The 22,605-nt window shown below is 41.6% G+C and overlaps 1 protein-coding gene across 9 annotated transcripts; it reads left to right on the top strand.

The window, feature by feature from the left end:
• The first annotated feature begins 629 nt into the window (after window positions 1–629).
• LOC129585092 (toll-like receptor Tollo) lies at window positions 630–22,258 on the top strand. 9 transcript variants are annotated; one of them, XM_055477610.1, is made up of 6 exons: window positions 630–754; window positions 7,862–7,923; window positions 15,629–15,913; window positions 16,594–16,882; window positions 17,293–19,097; window positions 20,237–22,258. In XM_055477610.1, exons 4-6 carry the CDS (start codon window positions 16,609–16,611, stop codon window positions 21,836–21,838), a joined length of 3,681 nt encoding a protein of 1,226 aa, XP_055333585.1. In that variant the 5' UTR covers window positions 630–754; window positions 7,862–7,923; window positions 15,629–15,913; window positions 16,594–16,608; the 3' UTR covers window positions 21,839–22,258. The 9 variants fall into 9 exon arrangements, with proteins under 9 accessions (XP_055333585.1, XP_055333587.1, XP_055333588.1 ...); XM_055477612.1 differs by lacking the exon at window positions 630–754 and adding an exon at window positions 4,235–4,364; XM_055477613.1 differs by lacking the exon at window positions 630–754 and adding an exon at window positions 4,266–4,334.
• The last annotated feature ends 347 nt before the right edge of the window (window positions 22,259–22,605 follow it).

Genomic DNA, 22,605 nt, shown 5'->3' with positions numbered 1-22,605 from the left:
CCACATGCACAATAATAAATCGGGCTTATTTTAACCGACTTTGCAGCTGAAACAGTAATAAGCTGTGCAACGGTACAATACAGACGACTGTAAATTTCTTTTAAAATTTTTAGGGGAAAAGCGTGCTTTATGAAATAAGAAAGACAGACGATTGTTCAGTGAATTGCTTTCGTTTCTTTATCACGTAATGCCGTCATAAACAGAATCACAAAAGCAACGGCGTACGCAAAAATATGAGTCAAGTACAGTATATGCAGCAGGAGATAAAATATAAACTGCATGTGCATAAATTTACAGTAATTGGATAAGTTAAGAAGAAATTCATAGCTTGAATTTCTTTGGTATCTACAAGGCGAAGCAGTTTACAATGGACACTGGCTACTTATATGCCTAGACTGGTCATTCTCTAGGGAATATGCATAACCCTGCTCCAGCTCCGCCTCGGATCCTGGTTGCCGGTCACTTCAGTGCATTCTATTGGATGAGGCGGTACGAAAGGCCGCCTACTTCAGCGGCGGTTCAAACAGTCCGCCAAGCTGATTGTGCAGGCATACGATGATGCATAAAGGCTTTTCCCAGCAATTGCGGTTGCAGATACGGTCAACTATTCGATAATTATTTCACAGTTGCGAGGGTGGACTATTCAAGTTGTAGAGTGAGTATCGCAAGTTTTTCCTGCCTTTTGCCCTTGATTTACGGAAGCTTTTGGGCTCCTGGAGGATCTACATGTGATGGAAAAAGGATACCTGTTTAGGTAAGTAGAGCCGTAAAGCTGCAGTGCTTTGCAGTTTGGTATGCTTTCGAAATTTCTGCCGAAAGTGATGAAAAATCCGCTGATTTTATTTTGCCATGTACATATTGTACTGCTGTTACTACGATAGCGCTCGCTTTAGTTTTTTTTTGGTTGAATGTTGATTGCCGCCTACCTAAATGTTGCAGAGCAGTTTGCAAATTTTCTCAACAAACCGGTAATTTTCAGGTGCATGTACATATTTATGTCCTGTGTCCTAGACTGAAGTAGTCGCTCTTTTTAGCTAGTGAGAAAGGTAAACAATCGCTCTTCAGGACAGCTGAGACGAGTGTCCACCTTAGTTTAACACGCAACGTCTATCTGCTAAATAGCCTTTTCAAAACTGAATAGAGTTTACGCACGCGTTTTAATACAGCACCAAGAAGCTGCGTCGTAGTTATCAAATGCTTCTTGTATGATAACAAATAAAGTTCGCTTGCTTGGCCGCCAAATGAACTGTGATGATTGTTAATCATGGAAATTCGCGTAAGGACACTTAAAATCGGTTGATTATTAGTTTATTACCACTTTCTGCTTGACTGTAATCGGTAACAGCATCCACAGTGCCTTTGCATTGCGATGGCTTTTGAAAAAGGCGTTTCTAAAAATGATGTTTGAAAGCCGTTTAAGCGGTTGAATTTGTTTTATTGTTACATTTTAAAAGATCGTTTAAATGTGTCAAACTTCATTAAATTATGTGATTAAGTATCCATAAAAGTTAAGCTAGAGAATTTTTTATAAAAAAGTAAGTTTAAATGCGTTATTGACCACGTGCACACTGTGCAGTGCGATTATTTATGTTTGGTTAATTTATACCATGTAATTTACAAATACTAACATTGTTGTTGTCGAATACTAACAACCAGTTTCAATGTATTTTTATGATAAAATTTTTAATTGCCGTCTGGATATGGCTTCGAACTTAGAAGTGGTCTTGCGCCGTTATAGATGAGAGCAAAAGTTTAAAGAATTCGAACTTACGTACAACTTTAATATTAATGACAGTTGCTAACCATTTTTAAAGGGCAACAAATAGCGTGAGCATTATTATTTATTCGGTACGGCATTCATTTTTCTGCCGGCACCCGACCGTTGGACCGCTTTTGTCAATGTGCGACAATTTTACAAACAATGAAAATGTCTATTTCAATTAGCGAAGGAAATAAAACAAGTTTCATCACCTTATTAAATATTGTGCTAATAATTTATATCAAAGAGACGGCTGTACGGTAGACTTGTATAACTCTGTAGCGCAATACAACTAAAGAATCAGTTCTGTAGCAGTAATCCTTTGTTCGTTGCAAAAAAAGTGCTTGCATGCATCTTGTAGTAGCTGTGACTTTTATCTTCCATCATAAGAGAGGTAATCGCTAATAATTCAGTTTTAAAAATTTGCTTAGGAAACATCCAGTATTTTTAATTTTGGCTTCGTAGTACTTGTGTACCATGCGTAATGTATTAAATTAAAATTGCATGTAATTTTTTGCGGGATGATCTTGCATGCTTATAACGTGTTCCATAATGTAGATCACTAACACGAGTACTAAGGATTGATAAAGTAATAATTATCGTTCCTTCATGTTTACGCATGGACAACAATGTCGCAAATAATTTGAATAGGTCTGGACAGCCTTGCGCTGCTTTTGGCCAGTGCGATCACTTATGATTAGTTTTCCCATTCATGGTGAGTTTTCTTGTGCATACCTGACATTCTTCGCCGCGATTCGTAATCGTGTATTTTCGTTTTCCTTAATATTTTAAGCCAGACTGATGAATAATCCTTGTTTTCTTTAGCCGTTCGTTTTCTATCAGTTATGCGAGGTGGCCGGTAAATGGCTGATAAACCTTGGCTTCGACATTGTAATAATTTTGGCGTTTTATGAGCGTATGACGTGCGCCGAGTGTACATACACGTGCCTTTGTACTGAGCACAATCCGGAACCGTCATAAAGCAGTACGAGAAATAAATTTGAGTGCTCTAAAGTCTAAACCGCATCTACGTAGCACATGAAATTCTAGGAGCACACTAGTCCCAGTTAAAAAAATAAAAATGAAATCAAATTTGCAAAAAATTAATGCGATCGATCATCCCTTCCAATTTCCCCTGCGAGCGATCCCTTCCAATTTTTCAGCTACGTACGGTTATCAGAAAGACAATAAATCTGCTGTTGTAACTGTAAGCCCTAGTAAAACAGTTTGTTAAAAAAACGTTTGTTCAACGTTAGTCAAACGTTAGTTAAAGGCCAAAATTCGAACATGTTCGAATTTTGGCCTTTAACTAACGTTTAGCTAGCGTTTTTTTTACAAACTGTTTTACTCGGGAAGGATGCACGCATAATGCGAGAGATGAGGAAACAGTTCGGATTTTTCGCTGGTATATTTTAAATTCATTCTGTGTACAGTACTGTGTAAGCCAAACAAACTGTGGTATGATTCGGAAATCCTTAATTCAGATCCCATGGGCATCTTGGTAGCAGAGCATTAAGGCATTAAGTATGATTGATGACGATTGTGAGTGTATCGTAGTCAGGAGCGCTCTTTCTCAGACTGGGGAATTCTTTCTGCCATCCATCCACTGATAACATTAGAGATTATAATAGATGGAATAACTGACCATTTTGCTGATTCTTTACGATTGAAAATATTCGTTTAATTTTGCAAAGCGTTTGGTTTATCTCCGCTCTGTTCAGTCTATTCATCCTGGCTGAATACATTTTAGCGGCTTTTGCCACAGGCTTATTTAAGATGCAGACTGCTGGATGTCGGTTGTCAGGAATTTTTACAACACGTTCCCTAATGCTTCCTTGCAGCTGTGCCCGAAATCGCCGGTATTGTTGATTTGTGCTAACGGTAGTAGCCGGAGTGGAGGAAAGAGTGCCGAGCTTTTAGGATATTTGTGGGATATACAAAATACTAATCTTACAAAATTAATTCTTTGTGTGCAAATAGCTATTTGCACACAAGTCATCCTATAGGATGACTTGAAAACTGAGCGGCCAGTTGCGATATGATTTTTTTCCCATTTTTTGAGCTGTCATTACAACGAACGCTACACTGACTACACAATTACATTCGTTAATAAATTTATTAAGCAAAATATTAAACATTTGTCCCGTTAATTGTGGAATACGTTTTTTTGTGATTACTTTTCTGTAAATACTTTCTGGCGATTTGAATTTCCGGCTCGCACAGTGTGATAATGTGTATCTGTTTGTTGTGTCGACCGGAAAATTTGCATTCACCGATAAAACTATCGCGTAGTTGCCCAATCTAAATAGCGGGACGTCTACTTGCACTTACATTGGATGAAAGATTTGCACACAATCGATTGCTGTTTGCTGCTACAATCTTATCTTTTTATTTTCTACACCGTCAGCTGGAAGTATTATAAGTTAAATAATATTTTAAGGTTCGGCGTCGTTTGTAACCTTAACGGTCATGCGATTCCACTGCTGTTTGAAGAATCGAAAATCGATCCACAGGAAGACCGACGATGACCGCTTAGTGCTGGGGAAAACTGAGCATCCCGCTCGATGGAATTAAGGTTGTTAAGGGATTTGGTGGCCTCTGTCCGGTACCGTCTTGTAAATACATATATCGTGTATAGTTGCAAAATGCAGGGCAAGCAATCTCTTGAAAGATATTGGGGGGTTTAGGCCATATGAAAGCCCGTCGAAACGGCATACGATAGGGTATAGCTTTGTTCAGGTTGGCTTGTGATTGAAGGGCTGCACACCATCTGCTGGTTGGAGAATCATTTAACCATTACGGTTTCGCTTAAGCAGATCTTGACAGATTTTGATTTTCTGAAGACAGCCTCGGACATTACTTCACTGCAAATAATATCCTCAAATCGTTGGGAGGATAATTCTTGGCGCTAAATGTCCACAGCCTCCAACACGTCCAGTATGTGCCGCTGTTTAGAGTCGTTGACGCGATTTTGCACTCTGCGTATACGTAGCACGTGCGGGTTTTTTTCCGCTGGTATCTTACAGTCGTTTGTAAATTATTTAATGAACAAAAAAAATTTGCCTTTTAACTGGTCTATTGATACTTCGAAGTATCGAAAGAAAATACTGGATTACCGCTCTCACAAGTCAGTAAAGTTGTAGCGCTGCTGCATTACCTAATTGTAAGTTGAATTGGTAGCGCATAATTAAAATGAGATCATATGTTCCGTGCGTGCAAGCAAGTTTTCAATTATAACAACAGAAAAAATAGAAAAACTCCGGTCTTTATGGCTTAGGAAGTGCAGCTGCTATAACGGATTAGCTAAAGTGGTTACCGATAACGAGAATAATGCGGTAGTGTACTAAGGAGTTGGAAAACTGCTTGTGAACGCTCTAATTGATTAATTGCCACTTAGAGCGATACGCGATCTGCTTCTGGTCGACAATAATGGAGTGTGTTGCGGTTGTAAGGAAGAAACGTCAAGTTGTCCTGCGCGGTAGCAGTCGTACTTCCTGTGGTCGAGTGACTTGATAAATCACCCAGGCTTACGGAATAAATCTTATGCTGTCGACTCTGTTTGGAAATTTGTTACAAGAGGGATCTTGTTAAGAATTCACAAGACTAAATTGGGTCAAACTTTAAAACAGGACTTGATTTCGTGCTTGATCCGTGCTAGGACTGCATATGGTAGTATTCTGTTTTCGCTTCTGGTACAAATTTTGGGCGTATTCATTGCCAAAATGCGAATACCGTAAAGCTAACTGTTCGTGCAGTATCCTAGTGACACAGCTCACAATAATTTATGAAAATGTACGGCGCTGTCGTTAAGCGCTGACTGTGGACTTTGTAGCACATTTTCAAATCGAAGTTTGAACTTGTTTTGAATATTGGAATCGGCTGATTAACTGTTCTGTGCCAGTTAGGGCGTTGTCCCGCGTAGCCGTTTACTCATTTATGCACATTAAATTGGCGATGATTAAACCGCCTTTTGCGTGTTGTGTATGGGCTCGGTGATAGATGTTCGGCTACGCCGAGTGTTAACCAAATGAATAGGATAATAGGAAACAGATTAGTGAATGGGTGCAAATTTTGTAATTGTGCTTGTGGAAAAATAGCGGTAATCAATCTGGCGGCTAGTGAAGATATAAGGTGTCAGAGCACAGTAGAAAATTGATGGATTACTGAAACTGGCCAGGGGAAGGAAAAGTGTCCAAGCCGGCGGTTATTTTTGTTGCATCTCATTTTGGGTGTTGCGGACATTGCACATTGCGCAGTGCGTTCAATAGACCGACATATGTGCGCATGTACAAGCGGCAACTGGACAGCATCGTTCATGCTGCATACGTTTAACTACTCTTCCCACAAGGAGAGAGATTACTGGCAGCAAAAGGGGAAAAGCAGGATATCGGCGTTTTTGACAGGAGTGATGGACTCTTGTGGTCACTTCCCATGAGATCCACTGTAAACGGATTTTGATATGACCGACTGCCTGACCACTTCAGGCACGTGCTGTGTGTACATCGCTGTGGCTGGGCTTGGAAATTGACATGTATACCGCTCATGTGTAGTTGTGGAGAGTAGCATATAGCTCTCCTGCCTCTGTTTCTACTTCATCTTCTACGCACCATCAAACATCTGCGTCCACCGCACGTGGTCCGTCTCGTAAAACTTCATGAACTATACTTGAAATCCTTAATTTCCTTATTTTTGACAACTGCTGACGGGTCTGGCAGGACCTGGCCCATCGCTTTATTACATATGCAGCCGCGGCTATCTCTGCTATACAGCTTCCAGTGGTGTAGTAGCCGTTTGGAGCTGTCCACTTCCTTCTTACTTGACCGGTTCTGCCAAATGTATGCGAAATCAGTAATGGATTTGTCTGGGCCCGATGTTAGCAATTATCGCTCCTACATCTTCACAACTGCATAATACTCGCCGTATTTACTTGAATCCACACCCTACGAACTCCCGCTGGTATGTGCCCATGCTGCGAGTTTCATTGATCATTTTCGAGATTTTTTGTTTGTCTGAATATGGCACTAATCTGCAGAGTTACTTTAATTATAGTCCGGTAGCTAATAAGTGTCAATGAGTTCATATATCATCAGAATAGTCGCGGAACGTTCGCGGATATATGTTGAGATATGTAAATATGGTAATGTCTCATACGTAAAATACACTTTGCGACATACTGTATATAAGTATATTATTATATATATAGCAGCCTTATGTAGGTGCGGACGGAGTATAGGCTTCTACTTGAATATATGAAATTCTGGTTTAATTAGATTTTTAATTTCAGTTAAAATCTACCGTGCATATGCTTTTATAGAGCTGTGCTGCCATGATATGTCATTTGTCTGCTAACTGCTGAGGTAAAAGTGGGTAAATAAACTGCGATACGGCTGGTACGAGTACGAAGTATACTTCGTGAGAACTATTTTTCTGAAAACTCTTCCACCTCTTTGTAATTATGTTTTTATTAGGCAGTAAAATTGCCAGTCTGTCGATAAATTATGTTCCGTTTTTTCTGTGTGCGGGTGTACTTAATAAAAGATACCATCAAGGTGGAGGTGCGAATATACATATACTGCCGGTTAATTCAGCATTCTGAGCGTGGGCATAAATTTTCTTTGAAGTTTATGGTCGTTGGGGCGACAGAACCGAATGTAAAATCACCGGAGGATTCAGTCGCATATTGTATCATGCGATTTTGTAGCAGGACAAGTTCATTATAGCCTCTACAATCATTATCCAGCAAATCATTTATTGTAGCGTTCGCAAGTTGAAATCTTTGCCTGAACGTTCCTTTGACCGCGAAATATGAATTTATGAATTCGCTCTCTTCACTGCCACTGCCGTGCATCGAGCAAGTTTGTTGTAGTTATGTTTTTGCAATTTGATTGCCAGAGTGTGGCAGTACTTGTCATAAATGACCACTGCGTGAACGCATAACGAGACAATGACCAGTACACTTGCATCATGGAACATAATGTGCTCTGCAACATTTCTGTAGTGCTGTCAAATAAGCCTGCTTGTTCATATTCATTTTTCGTGTGTATGACATCTTATTTGCTCCATTTTTTGCTCCAGTGTCGATAACAACCTTAATTGTTCTAGGAATCTATATTTTGCCGTTTGATGCACACGTGCGAAAGTGAGGAACTGGAATTTCTTACGCGGTGAGTGACTTCTCTTTAAAGGATTTACAAAATACAGGAAAATGCGGCTTTAATCGGCTCATTTGGGAACATTTTTTGAGAGCAAATGCTCATTTTATGTTCATTAAACTGTAGATGTTGTGATTTGCTGGTGAACTTTGTTTTATTCGCGGTCAACACCGAAAGCGGTGCATTTCCGGTACGGTACTGGTGCATACAGTAAGGAAGTGCTTTAAATAAGCCGGGTTGTTATGGACTAGCAAGTATTGAAAATCGATTTATGAAGATGGAAGCTTGAGGCTGTGTGGAAGATTTCATGTTAGACGATGTTTACGTTTTACTGATTCACCATCTTGTATTTATGAACCAATGGAGATCGGTAGAGTAATATGGGGTTAATCAAATAATCCTGCTTAACTTAATTATCATACTCATTGAGATAAGAAACAATTGAGCGGCCTTGTATCATCGAAATGTACATTTGCCGTATACATATATATACTTCACTGGTAGGATGCTGCCCCGCATTGCACATATTTGTAACATTCAGGAAGTAATTTTACCAAGGGTACACTTATATTGTAAATACAGAGACAATTATGTGAAACAAAGTGGGCGACGGGCGAGAAAACAAGAAATGTGCTTTGGTTTCATTCATTAGTTGCTAGAAGTTTGAAGGTTCCCTTTTGCGCTGACATTATGCCCAAACGCGCCAGATCATGAGAATTTGTGTTGGAAAACAAATGATGAAATGAATTCAGTTGGGCCTCCTAGGCGATAGACAGTTAATTCCCTTGCAGCTAGTTTACCACTTAGACGGACATTTCAGTGATTGTCAGAATCTAACCAAAGATAAGAAATGCGATCCGCTAGCGATACAGACATTCCCGTCTGCATCTTAACTTATTATACGTAGTAGAAGATCTATCTGGCCCCGCGCCGGATGCCAGCTATAAAACTAGTAAATATATGACTTGAAACAATTACTTGACCAGAAGTCACTTGGCGTGAACTCTCTGACAGACAGCGCAATAATTCTTGCAGAGTGCGAAGAGCAAAACAAGATTCGTGTATCTGTAATATTTGGTTGTTCACGGTGCGAGTCGACTTCGGATACATTTTTATGAACATCCCCAGCAACGCAGTAACGCTATGGTGCTAGTAGCAGAGCGATCATGTCGCTTTATTGACGAATTGAACTAATATAAACAAATACGACATAATTTTTATGGTTTTTATTTATTGGAAGCATGTGCTTAAGTTATTGTCAACGCTGACGACGCATAACGATTATATTGTCTGTCTGTTTATTAAATGTGTTCGGTTCTACGTGCGGCTTCTTTTTTGTGCGAAATTAGTTTGGAGTTTGTTAAAGGCTTCGTTTAACGTAAAAGAATAATTATTTATGAGTTTTTGAAGTTATGGTTTTCGAATTGTTTCCGGTTGGATTCTCATCAGTTGCCGACAGAAGGTGCCAATGTAGAAGCTATGTACTGTAGTTTGTGATAACATGTGGAGCTGGCATACTGGAGTTTTTAATGGACTTCCTCTGGTACACTGGACGTTGTCCAAATTGACAGCCTTATATCATTTCTCGGATAAACAATTTATATATTGATAATTCATAATTGCTTACACGGCGCTTTCGCACATTTTTGAAAAGAGTCATCTGCCAACCCGTCCGATTAGGCTGACCATGCCGTAGCAATCCTTTTGTCCATTTGGATGGCATCACCGATCCACTAATGGTGGGTGTTCCGGTACAAACATTTCCCTTCGTAGAGGGGAATGCGGTCTGATAGGTCTGACACATCCCCAACAAATGAATGTACTTCGTAATAACATCTTTCGCATCTGTAAGCAGCAGTAGCAAAAGTAAACAGTTTTAACGGTTTTATGATGGGCAGTATTCAAGATGCTGTTTGCATAATTACACATGCCTATGCAGGTAAAAGGATATGACTGTATTGCACTGGTTGATGTTCAGCTTGAAAAGAAATATTGCTTTTTAAATTTTATGCTAAAACCGATCAGGCTCTGGCGTAGAATAATATAACTTTTTCATCGATTATCAATTGCTAAGCGCTTTGTGGTCCAGAATCCAGATTACGAATCAGGAGGTTTTGTAATTGCAATAGAAAACTTTCATGAACAGTTAATCAGTTTGCGTAAATGAAGCTTTGAAAAACGGTGTTGTTTTACGGAAAAATTAGTTTGTTATTCATTTTTAAGTATAATGTGTTTCTGTAACCATGTGCTTCGGAAAATTTAAATCCAATTTACACATTGTTAATTTTACGGGTGAGACTTCTACGGGCTGCATGATAACTTTGAATTACGGTACGTAGCTTCAGCAAAATGTACTCGTATAGATTTTAGATACCATGAATAAAATTCTAACATCAGAATTTATCGAGAAATGAAGGAGAGAAAGAAGCGGCACAGCAGACAATTTTATGATGAGAAATGTGCCGGTAATGGTACGACTCGGGGCATACCTTTGGTGAGATGAGCTATCAACGACTGCGAATAAACATTGACTTCCCACGCTGTATTAGATCGGTAGCAGTTTCACATTTTCTTAAGAATGTACCTATTTGAAAATTATTTGCATATTATTCCTGAAAACCTTTTCAATGTGTTCATAATACGCTATCGACTCAGTCTACTGTGCAATTTTCGAGGATAGTAAGCGTTTAAGGGCATTGCAAATATGCAGGCCGACTTGATCCCGTTCCTTGTCAACACAGGTCGTGCGAAGGTCACACGTAAAAGTGGCTGAATATTCATGTAATAGTTTTTCGAAGTGTTTATGAGTACTCGAGACGGTAGATTTTAAATCAGTTTTTGAACATTTTATAAAAATTGTACGGTGTAGATTTAATTGTACCTAGCCATGGTGTGGTGCTTCTTCGATTGTGTGCATCACACGGTTTTCCGCGCGCATACTGTTAGCTCGAGAAATGTTAGTACACATTAAAAGCCTCATGGAAATTTTTAACAAGCGACATATGAAAAAGTTTTTATGTTTGCTAGCAGTTTCGGACAGCGTATCGTTGTTGATTTAGCAAACTACAACTCGTCGTCGACCGGTATCCTAAACACGTGCCTTTTATGTGCCAGGTCGTCTCCACATACACAAGATTCTTTTTTGTCGTATAGATCTCTCACCTGCACACTCCCGCCAGTGATTTATATTAATATTGCCTCTGCTAAATTAACATTGGCACACACACTGCAAGCTTCCACTGAAGCAAAGAAATTTTAAAAAGAAGGTCAAAAGCCTATTATCTCATATAAACTAATTTCAGTGTAACCTTGCAGCCCTTACTATGCATTACTTGACGATACTTCACTGTGTTATCCAACTGAATGACTCGACGCAGTTTATTGTGTTTCAGCTTATAGCGACCATCGTCCAAATGGTAAATAACACAGTCACGGTATTCAAAAACTTTTGCAACACGAGGCTAGATAGCTGTAATATTTTCACAGAATATTGACCCAGATAAAACACTTCCGGTGCCTGTGTAACGGCGTAATAATTGCATTTTGCTTCGCTTCGGTGTACACCTACTAGTGGGCATTAGGCGGTCGATCCCCATTTATGATCAGTGCATATGCAGAGGCGCAGCGAGAATATACTGTACGTGGACGATGTTGGAGGTACAAATTTTATTGAATCTTGATATTATGGTTTATCTGATTGTGGGAGTTAAGTGTAAGGATACGTGCGCTCAGCATACAACGGTAATAAATTGTATTGAGCGCACATGCGTTTGCCAATATGTAAAGGAAGTTTATGACCAGATGACCTGCGGCTAACCGGTCAGCGCCGGGGTATTGAAATCGAATGTTTCCACATCGTTACATTGTGTATTTGCGGTTAACACCTTGACGGTATGGGAGGGTCGCCATTGTGGCTATCGCACGTTTTATGAAGTGCAAGGGAAATACAACTCAAGGCATCTCTCGCTTGGTTAACATAGAACAACCCCTTCTCTGTATAGTTCTCTGTCGATTTCGCATTTCCTTGCTGTTTAATGGCAGTGGCTACCGTATGCTCAAACCGGCTCCCGAATCGCTCTTTGTGTTGCGTTTTGAGGAGTCGGGTCTTCAAGCCAGCCCAGAGAAGTCTACTTAACTGACCAGTGGATGTATGTCTCAGGCCTGACAGACAGAAATGATTAACTTGGTCAAATATGGATCCGTGCGTATATACAGACACATAGCAAATATTGTGGCCAGCGCTTTGTTAAATGCACAGGTTTTCTCCGGCCACAGCGCTAAGATCAATGCATTCTTAAGACACAGAATTGCCGGTTATGTACTCGCATCCGCTGTCGCAGTAATTCCGCGATTGAAATGTAGGCAGAGTTTGTATGTATGTGTAATTGTGTATACATGTGTGTGCCGTACGAGAAACGGCTGCTCATGCGAGTACGGCTCGGATCATATCCTCAGTCAAGTGTTCTCAGTTCTTATTCAGTGCGTTGCGGGATTTTATGTGCTTATGATTTTGTATTCGAAGTGAACCGATTAATATTTTGTTGTAACCGTTTTTGATTGCAAGCGTTCGGCATGGTATCTACGATGCAGGTATGATTCTGCAGCGTGATATTTAATACTTGGTGGATGGGGGGTAAAAAACACTACCATTGTCAAATGTGCCGTTGAAATCTGCAATCCATCCCTCCATAAATCATTGCATTGATTATTGTTTTTATGTGATCATTTGCTTATCTGCTTTTGACAGCAAATCGGTTGCATGTGTATGTGCGTTAACTAACCACAAAAACTCAGCGCGAACGGAATATTGAATTTTGATTATGATTACCAGATCGCTGTAAAAGGAATCGTCATGCGAGTCCACATTTTGTCATCCATCGTGTATTGATCTGCTGTGTTAATGGGAAAGCCAAAAAACTTTCATGGTCAGTAAAGTCCTTTTTTCCCATGAATCGTGTTTGTGTGATCTGTACACGTACCGCAGATCACACAGCATAAACAGGAATTGAATTAGATATTATCATATTGTTGCAATGCTTACGTTTACCTTGTTTTAACGTTGCTCGGATTGAATTTCTTCCGATTCGTAAGTTTCGATAACCGATCCATGTATCCGGTCTGCCTCTGTTTATCGTATTCACAAAATCGGCGTAAGCTGAAAAATTAATTTTATTTCCCACTACAAACTCGTACACACGGTTCGCGAAGCTGTTGATCATCGCAGTATTATAGATGTTTTGCGCGTAATTTTGCAGATAATCTGAGCTGCTGAGTCAACGAGAAATTTCGTTAGCCGGTCATCGTTAGCCGGGATTGCAACGGAAAATTAAATTTATCTTTAACTAGCGCTTTTGTTTTTTCCCCTAACATCTTTATAGCGCCAGCTATAGGATAATGATTGCCTTGGTGGTTAGGAAGCACATAATGGACTGGGATTGTGGTAATGGGCCGCTCGCAGAGGAAAGTGATCGATTAAGTACGAAGTTCAGTTGGCAGTGTGTGCCAGCCAGCCAGTTTCATGCCGGACACCATCGGCACAGCAAGCGGTCTCCAGCGTCCGTAAAATGTCAGTCGTCTGGCTACAAAACATTTTTCCCATTCTTTTGTCCAGTGCGCCCGAGTCAATGCGAACGTTTTAAAGTGTTTAATCAAATCTGTTCTTCTTTATTCTTTTCTTTACTGGGAAAATTGTAGTCAGATGGCCATGTAAACATTGCATCTAACAGCTTGATAACATTCACTGCTGGTCGATCGAAATTTCCAGTCACGCACCACTGAACTGCATCACAGTCATTTCGGGACTCGGATATACATTTGCTACCGCAGTAGCTTAATTCCTTTAGACCGGGATTGTGGGAATTAGGTAATGCAGTAGCGGTAGTGGGGCGAACGGGAAGGCTTTAGTTTTGGGAAACATTTTTTCGGGAAATTGTTTTGTCTCTTGACTGCATTAGTAAAAGGATTGCATAAATGTTGCTGGAGTTTTGAAAAGCAGTCCGCGTAATCTATCAGGAAAAATGGATAGCTGGAGGGATACGATACAATATGATCAATTGTCCACTAGGAACATTTGGAGAGCGATGCTTCTATTTGCACAGTATAATCAACAGCGTATAAAGTATGTATATTCTCTGTTGTCCGAAACTCTTAATTCCTCTTGCATCACTTCTTTTTCCGTATTTTAATGTACACTCACTTTAGACCTTGTTATTCGCTGTGCAGTTGGATTAACAGAAAAATTCCACCGCTTTATTGGCTATTTTTTGGGCAAAACGCTTCATTTCCTGAATGCTGAGACTGCAGCGGAAGTGAGGTTACTAGCGGATCACTGGTGACAATTCACGATTACCGGTTCCGTTGGCGTATATACCGAGGGGTGAAAACAGAGTTAACGTTTAATGCAGCTGCTACATTTTCGGCTTCGATTTTCGAGGTGTGAAGCTGGTCAATCGTTGTTGATACGCATTAGCGCGCACTTTCCCCGGCACGGTGCATCGCATCTGTGCCTAAATGTTATTTTTTACGTAACCGTATAAAAGCATTTGCGCGCGGTGACTTTGTTGTTCCATGCTGCTCAGGTTACCACACAGTGGATACATGTCGATAGGAAGTCGTTATAATGATTTTTTTCTGCTTCCTCTGTTTCCCGACTGTAACAGCAAGGTTGCGTGCTGTTGACTGGGCAAATTTCCTCCAGGCGAATCCGGCAATCAGTGTTCGTAAAACAGGAGCATTAATGGGGCAAAAAGGGCAAAGGAGGATTTTATTGAAAGCTAGCTCAATATTATAGACCCACTTGAGTTTAATTGCTTGATTATCAATTTTCGGTGCCAGAGAGAGGAATTGCCAGCGCGATATATCACAGCCATCGCGATCTGTCCTGTTTGGTCATAAAAGTTTTAATTCGCAGTGAAAACAGTGTATTGGGGATGCCCTAGTGCAGCTACCTCTCACGCGTTTATCTCACTAGTCAAACAAGCCAAGCTGTGTTAGCTAGCGTGTTTCTGTCAGTTTTACTGCTTTTTCGTGCTGTGGGGAATGTCGACGTGAATTTTGCGTGGGATTCTTGAAATGCATACTTTGATAAGTGCCGCCTTCTAGCCGGATATGAAACCTTTACCGGTAGATATTTGTGGGAATAATTTATCGTTATTAGGCCGTCGACAATAGGTCACGTATTTACCTTACCCCCGTGCATGCAAAACGTTTCCTTAATGAAAGAATTTTTCCTTGTTTGTACGAAATGTTGCCGTTTAATAATTCTGTATTGTACCAAAACCCGTATAAGTGTGGTGTAAGAGCTGCGGAATCCTTGACTGTAAAAATATAATTTGTAAAACGCTAATTTTTTAATAGACAAGTAGCTAAAACTAAAACTTTTCAAGTTTTGTTGTTTATTCTATGATTCTATCAAATAAAATTAATGAATAGGATGTACCTAAGTGGAGTTTGATGAGCTGTATGTTGCAATCAAACTGGCAAGCGTATGCGTTTGGTCAAAACTTTTACACGATTAACCTTTCATGTCAAGACTGGGGGCTGATATCGACCTCTTTGTATATGCGCTTATGTGATATTTCTCTAAGAGATTTTGACAGCCAGCGACTATCAGTACTACACATCTCTGTGTATAATTAATTAATATCTCAAGCATTTCGTCTAACGATTTTGCTGCTACCGTGGATATCTGTCGAGTAATTAATCTTGATTATTGCAGGAGAATTTTCTTATCCACAGCATCGCATGCATTTCAGCGCCGTCAGTCAACGAATTGACTTGTACTATTGGTGATTAAAGCGTCGCGGATGATGGTGTGAATGTCTTGACCAGTGGTCAACGTTATCGGGAATACTACACTGCCCGGAACCTTATTTGCCACTTCAACGGATATAATTTGGGGAAGCGAGAAAGATTAATTGCGCGCTCTGACCAGAATACATCGCCCGATTGCATTACTATGTGGATATAAATTGGCACAATCGAGAGCATCATTTACTTGAAGGTATAGAGCAGTCAAGTCATAATTTCACACTTGAAAGCTCCTGCTAAAAGCCATACACACACTACCAGATGACTTTTTATGTCAAATAATAAGCTATCGGAATTTTTTCCATTGTGCCGGTTTGCTCTTCCATCGCATGGCATGTGTGAACTAGTAAACCGGTTCGGAATACATCTACACATCTTCACGGAAAAACAGGTGGTAGTTCATTTGTTTTTACATGGAAGAAAAAAGCCCGCGTTCACGTATCATCTAGTTCGGCAAAACAATTTTTTTATCAAACAGAAAAATTGTAGCATCGTATTTTCCGACCGCTTGGTCGTGTGTACCGTGGCCCGCGCACACCATACAGCATTTTGCCGGTCTAGCTTGTAAAAATATTGAATAAGTAATGTTCAGCATAGACTGGCGATCGGCACTGTGACAGATTTTTCTTGGTCAATATCCGAAATTACCTGCAATATTTATTTACGCTGGTATTACAGCATAAGCCCGTAGTAATTGCAAACATCCGTTTCACATAATATGACATGATTACGAGGGAGGTGATGGGATGGATAAACGCCGTGCGTGTACACAACAGCCTATTTTTGGTATTTCCAAATTATGGCTAAATCATAGGCATATCGTCTCAGATTGCAAATATTTACGGAATGTTCTGCAAGGGTAAATTTTTGCAGGGCTTGACGATAACGATGTCTCGCCGCAAGGGATCTCCGGCCAGATGTGATATGGTCGCTATGATATGGCTGCAACTGATCATCGGTCTGGCCGTCGTCCGGACCCAGTCCACGCGGGTCGACTATCCGTATCAGTGCCCCGAAGAGTGCCACTGTCAGACGACGCTGAGAAACGGGGTGTTTGTGGAATGTGCCCTCCTGTCCATTGGGTTATGGTCGGATTTCCGGGCTATCCAGGCCAACTTCACGCAAGGTCTCCTAATTCAGTGCGATGCCCGGCATCTTGACAGTGAGTTATAATACGACGTTTATGACCTTGCGCATAGCGAAATACTGGAATTACTCGATAGTAATAAAAAGAAATTCTACCGGAAAATAACAGAAGAACTGGTGGAGTAATAAAACTTCAAAAAAATAAGGCAATAAAAACGCGAACTCACATCTTCATATCAATAAACTTATTTCGCAATCATAAAATAAAAGTACTGTACAGATCTATGCCCTACAAAAAAAGAACGGACGATAAAATGAACTGAAAAAATTTGAGATATCGTGGAATAAACTTATTAGATTAAAATATTCATATATATGATAAAGTATCTTGTGTGAATACATGTGAGTATACGCGCAAGAGTCGATTTTGTGTCAATAGTGAAGCGTTTATTTATATTGGCATAGCCTAAATGTTATAATTTTTAGGTAAACTCCTTGAAGGAGCTTTTGCCCATCTGACTGATTTGGAGAAGCTATCCCTGGTGGATTGCGCTTTTACGCGTATCCCGAAGGATGCCTTTGCCGGGCTGCGCAATCTCAAGACACTGACCATCAGCACCCGCTCGCCCACTGCCCAAATGCACATTGAGCCGGGCGCACTGCGCCGTCTGGAGCAACTGGAAACACTCGACCTGCACCGCTCCAATATCGCCAAATTTCCGGCCGGGGAATTGTGTGCACTGCAGCGTCTCAAATTTCTCCATCTACAAGACAACAGTGTGAACAATCTGCTGCAGTTAGGCACAAGTGGGGCTTGTTTGACCAGCCTAGAAGCGGTGTATTTGGATGGTAACAGTGTCCGGACGTTGGAGAGTGATGTGGCCGAGTATCTCAGCCCGAAACTGCGCACATTGTCCTTATCGCGCAACAAACTGGACAGCGTGAGTGATAGCGCACTGGCCCGGCTGGAGCAGTTAACCGAGCTGGATCTTTCGCTGAATCAACTGGAATCCCTGTCGGACGGGCTACTGCAGCATCAGACCCAATTGGAGCGCCTATGGTTGAACGGGAATCAAGTCAAATCCCTTCCGGTTAATGCATTTGTCATGTTGAGCCAGCTGCGCGTGTTGAACTTGAGTCAGAATGCCTTAACCAATCAGTGGATCAATGGGGAACTGGTAAGAAATTGTCTGCAGTTGCACTCACTCGACTTATCCCACAATCAACTGACCCACATTGACCGTTCGCTACTGCGTAATCTGCTTAATTTAAATCAACTCCATCTCCATCATAATCGTATTGAATGGCTGGAACCGCAGGCTTTCACTTATCAGCACAAAATGGAACAGTTGGATTTGAGTCAGAATCTCCTGGCCAGTGTGGAGGATGAGGCGCTGGATGGGCTGTTTGCCTTATCGCTGCTGAATATGAGCATTAACCAGCTCAAATCACTGCCGGATGGTTTGCTGGCTGATGCGAAAAAGCTGACGGTGTTGGATGTGGGCCATAATCAGCTGCAGCAGCTATCCAGTGATGTCTTCAGTCCGGTACGGGCGCTGCAATGGCTGGGATTAAGCCGTAACCAGTTGAGCGCACTCCAGCCGGCGCTTTTACGCAATCTAATTGATCTGCAAGTGTTGGATGTGTCGGAAAACCGGCTGAAAAGTCTCCCAGCTGGACTGTTGAACAACAAACCAAATCTAAAGGTTGTCATATTATCCAACAATGACGTGAGTGAATGGCGCGAGGATATTGTCGACGGGAGTCTGACACGCTTAGAAGACCTGCAGTTGGATGGGAATCTACTGCAGACCGTGGGCAACTGGACGGCCGGGAAGTTGAGTAATTTGTTACGTCTGAATGTGTCTAACAATCAAATTAGCCAATTACAACTGGCGGATCTGCCGCGCTCCTTACTGCATTTGGATGCCCATTCCAATTCCATCGTACAATTAAGCCTGGCCAGTGCCGCCTCGGCGCACAACTACAACGAGCTGCAATTACGTCATTTAGATGTGTCCAGTAATCAAATCACCAGTGTGGGCCCCAAAGATTTGCCGGCCTCATTGCAGGTTATCAATTTGGCTGACAACCGTATTGTTAACATTGAACGCTATACATTCTACAACAAGCCCCGATTAGCGGCGGTTAATTTGCAACGCAATCGGCTGGAAGCGCTGGATGAGTATGCCCTTAAGATCAGTCCGCTGGAAGCCAGCGAGCAGCTTCCGGAGTTCCACATCGGAAGCAATCCCTTTTTATGTGATTGTCAAATGGTCTACATGAAAAAGGTAAAAAGCATACACACGACAGTAGCTCTGATTATACTGTTGCGCTTGACTAAGCATAGGAATCGATATAGAGCTGCTATTGCTGCCGGCAAGCGGTGGCAGTTTTGTGCTTATACAGCTGGTGCAAGCAGGCGGCAACGAACGTGCAACAAGAAAATTATGCAAGTAGGACAGTGATGTGATCTTTTCCGTAAATGGTTCTGTTTGTCACAGATTAACCAATATCGTTTTGGGCAAATAATGTACTTACGAAAATCAATTATTGTGCGAAAGCTGACCGCTTTTCCCAGCACTATTAGACGAATGCGTGGTGACCCTTTTTAGGGAGTTGTACTGAAATAGAAATATTTAAAGCTGATTCACGTTTCGAAATTTACTGCCTAATGCGATTTGTTGAATATTTACTTGTACAATCCATTTTTTCACAAAATGCCGGCCGCCAGTCGGAGACTGTAGGCTGTAATAACATTTTCATGGTCCATTTGCTGATGTGTACTGCTTACCTTTCAGGCGTATCGAATGCAGCAGTTGTTGATCTAAAAATATTTTGTCAAATAATAATAAATGTCCATGAACGAAATTGTAGGTTTATTATCGAAATAAAAGTAAAGTGAGCAAGACTGTTGTATTGTGACCGCCAGCGCCAAGACAATGAATCACGATTTTTATGCACTGGTGTCGAATATTTATTTTTGGATTCGTTATAGAAATTCGTTATTTATTTATTATTTGCTGTTTCGAATTCTCGTATAATCGATGGAATTATTATTTATACAGAATGCGATAACTGTGATTAATTTATGCCTGATCAATAATTGTAATTTATTCAGGTAATTATGGCTGCATAATTTGATTAAATTGGTTTCATGTCACTCATATCAACTATTGTGCGGTAGTATACTGCAGAGGGAAAGCGCATCCGTAATTTAATTACCCATGAGTTTTATTCAGCTTTTGCCAAAATTTGGACGATTTGTTATTAAATCAGTGCGCAGTCAGAATTTTGAGATATTTTGAAATCATAAACGTTCTGCGACTTCTGTCTAACGTCAAAACGCTCACTGTTACGAATATAAGGTCGTATAAACAGTATACATTCTGCGGTATTTTTTGGTAATTAATTGTTGATTTTTTTGCAGATGAACAGCAAAAACCTGAAGAGTTATCTGCGCGAAAATCCCAATATTGCCGACCTCGACAGCGTGGAATGCGTTGAGATGCGGAGCAAGGCCAGCCGGCGGATGTTGGACGTGCCGGACGACGCGTTTGTTTGCCCATACAACGAGCAGTGTGTGCCCAGCTGTCACTGTTGCGATTACGCCGCCTGCGACTGCAAGATGACGTGTCCGGATAACTGTACATGCTATCATGACGCCAAGTGGGAGAGGAACATCATCGACTGCTCCGCCCGTCAACTGGACACCATTCCCCTGATGGTGCCCATGGACTCCACCGACGTCTTCCTGGACGGCAACATCCTCACCGCACTCCCGGAGCACGCGCTGATCGCCCGCAGCCGGCTGAATGCACTGTACCTCAATCACTCGCAAATCCAGCGGATTGATAATCGAACATTTAACGGATTAGCCCATCTGAAGATCCTCCACCTCCATCACAACCAGCTCACCGTCCTCCGGGGATACGAGTTCAGTCAGTTGGAGTCACTGGAGATGCTGGATCTGTCGTGGAACGACATCCACGCCATTCATCCCCATACATTCACCGCGCTGAACCGACTGCGCATGCTGAATTTAGCCGGCAATCAGCTGGATGCGCTGGTGACCCTGCCGCTTCCGGTCAATACGGTGCAACTGTATCTGGCCAATAATATGTGGGAGTGCTGGTGCAATGAGGAGCGCGAGAAGACATTGACGGAGTGGCTGGAGAAGAATACGGCGCGCATCGCCGACATGGCCAACATGCACTGTTACGATCGCAGTCAGTATCCGGCGCTGTTGCGCGATATGAAGAAGCCCCGTGAGCGCTGTTCCAGCGTGGAGGCGTTGACCCGTGAGACCGGCCAGCATACATTCCCGGTGGTCAGTGAATCGTCCAATCAAGTCCTGCTGCTGGTAGGCTCCATCCTGGGGTGTGTTTGTGTGGTGGCCTTCGTGGCGGTGGTGGTGATTCTGCGCTACCGCTACGAGATCCAAGTACGGCTGCATTCGCGCTTCCGGGTACGATTATGCTCGTCATTAAGCGATGAGGATGAGGAGAGTAGTGATTATGCGTATGAAAAGATCTGTGATGCCTTTATCTCCTACTCGGATGAGGATGATCCGCTGGTCTTGGGGGAATTGGCGCCGCGGCTGGAGTTTGGCGTGCCGAAATACAAATTATTCCTCCATTATCGCGATTATCCACTGGGAGTACGGACGCCGGAATCAATTATACAGGGTGTACAGTTGAGCCGGCGGACCATACTCATCCTGTCGGAGAATTATCTGAAGCGGGAATGGGCCAAAATGGACTACCGGCTGGCGCATCAGCAGGTGTTCAAGGACCGGAAGAACAAAATCATCATTGTCCTGGTGGGGAACATCCAGATGAAGGATCTGGATGTGGATCTGCGGATGTATCTCAAATCCAACCCCTGCTTGCAGTGGGGTGAGAAGATGTTCTGGAAGAAGCTGTACTACGCCCTTCCGGATCCGGAACCGGTTCTGGAGGACCATTATTCACGGACGCTGTCCTCGGTGAGAAATGGGCATATCTACAGTTATCCCATTACGGATTTGTGAGACAGCGGGGAAGGGGATAGATGGATGTGTGTGCATGCGTTTCGTAATGGGGTTTGCTCAACTGTGGTGGCGAAGGAAATGCAGAGACAGAGAGACTTAATGAGCGTTGTGTATGTTATGATGGATGCGATAAGCGGGATGCTGGGAAGTAAATGGATTGATCTGATTTTGGTTGTCCTATTTAGTGGTGGAATATTTGTCTCTTCTCCTGATGATCTAATTTGAATAATAATTAATTTTTAATGCTGGCTGCATTTTCTCTGTACAAATTATTTCCCGGCCCGCGCCAGATGTTGCGGGAATTGTTAGAATTATTCTTTGTAACTTGTACACGATGCTGTTCCTTGCTCTGCGTTTGTTTCCGTCATGACTGACCAAAATTTTCTCGAAATGAAAATAATGTGATAATTAATACGATTATCATCAGTTCCGGCGATTAATATGCATTGAAACGTACGGCGTTACACACACACAAAACAACGATAGCTGGTACGGTACTTTGATAAGCTGCGGAGACATAAGAACAAGACTGTACTGTACAATGTTTATGATATTATATTCTGTATTGTTATACTGTACACTAAAATAATTACTCAATAACAAGCGTACACTTAACACTTAAAATAAAACACGACGCACAGTAATGTACGATATACGATAATTAATGCAAAATCATGAGAACGTACACGATAATAGTTATATCCGTTTTGTAATTTCCGCTAGAGTTACAAACCTGACTGTTACCGGATCTACAAAAAAATTAATGA

This window comes from Paramacrobiotus metropolitanus, unplaced genomic scaffold (genome assembly GCF_019649055.1).
Source record: "Paramacrobiotus metropolitanus isolate TYO unplaced genomic scaffold, Prichtersi_v1.0 Parri_scaffold0000015, whole genome shotgun sequence".
Lineage (NCBI taxonomy): Eukaryota > Metazoa > Tardigrada > Eutardigrada > Parachela > Macrobiotidae > Paramacrobiotus > Paramacrobiotus metropolitanus.
The sequence above is the reverse complement of the archived record's forward strand: the minus strand, read 5'-3'. Positions and strand labels throughout refer to the sequence as shown.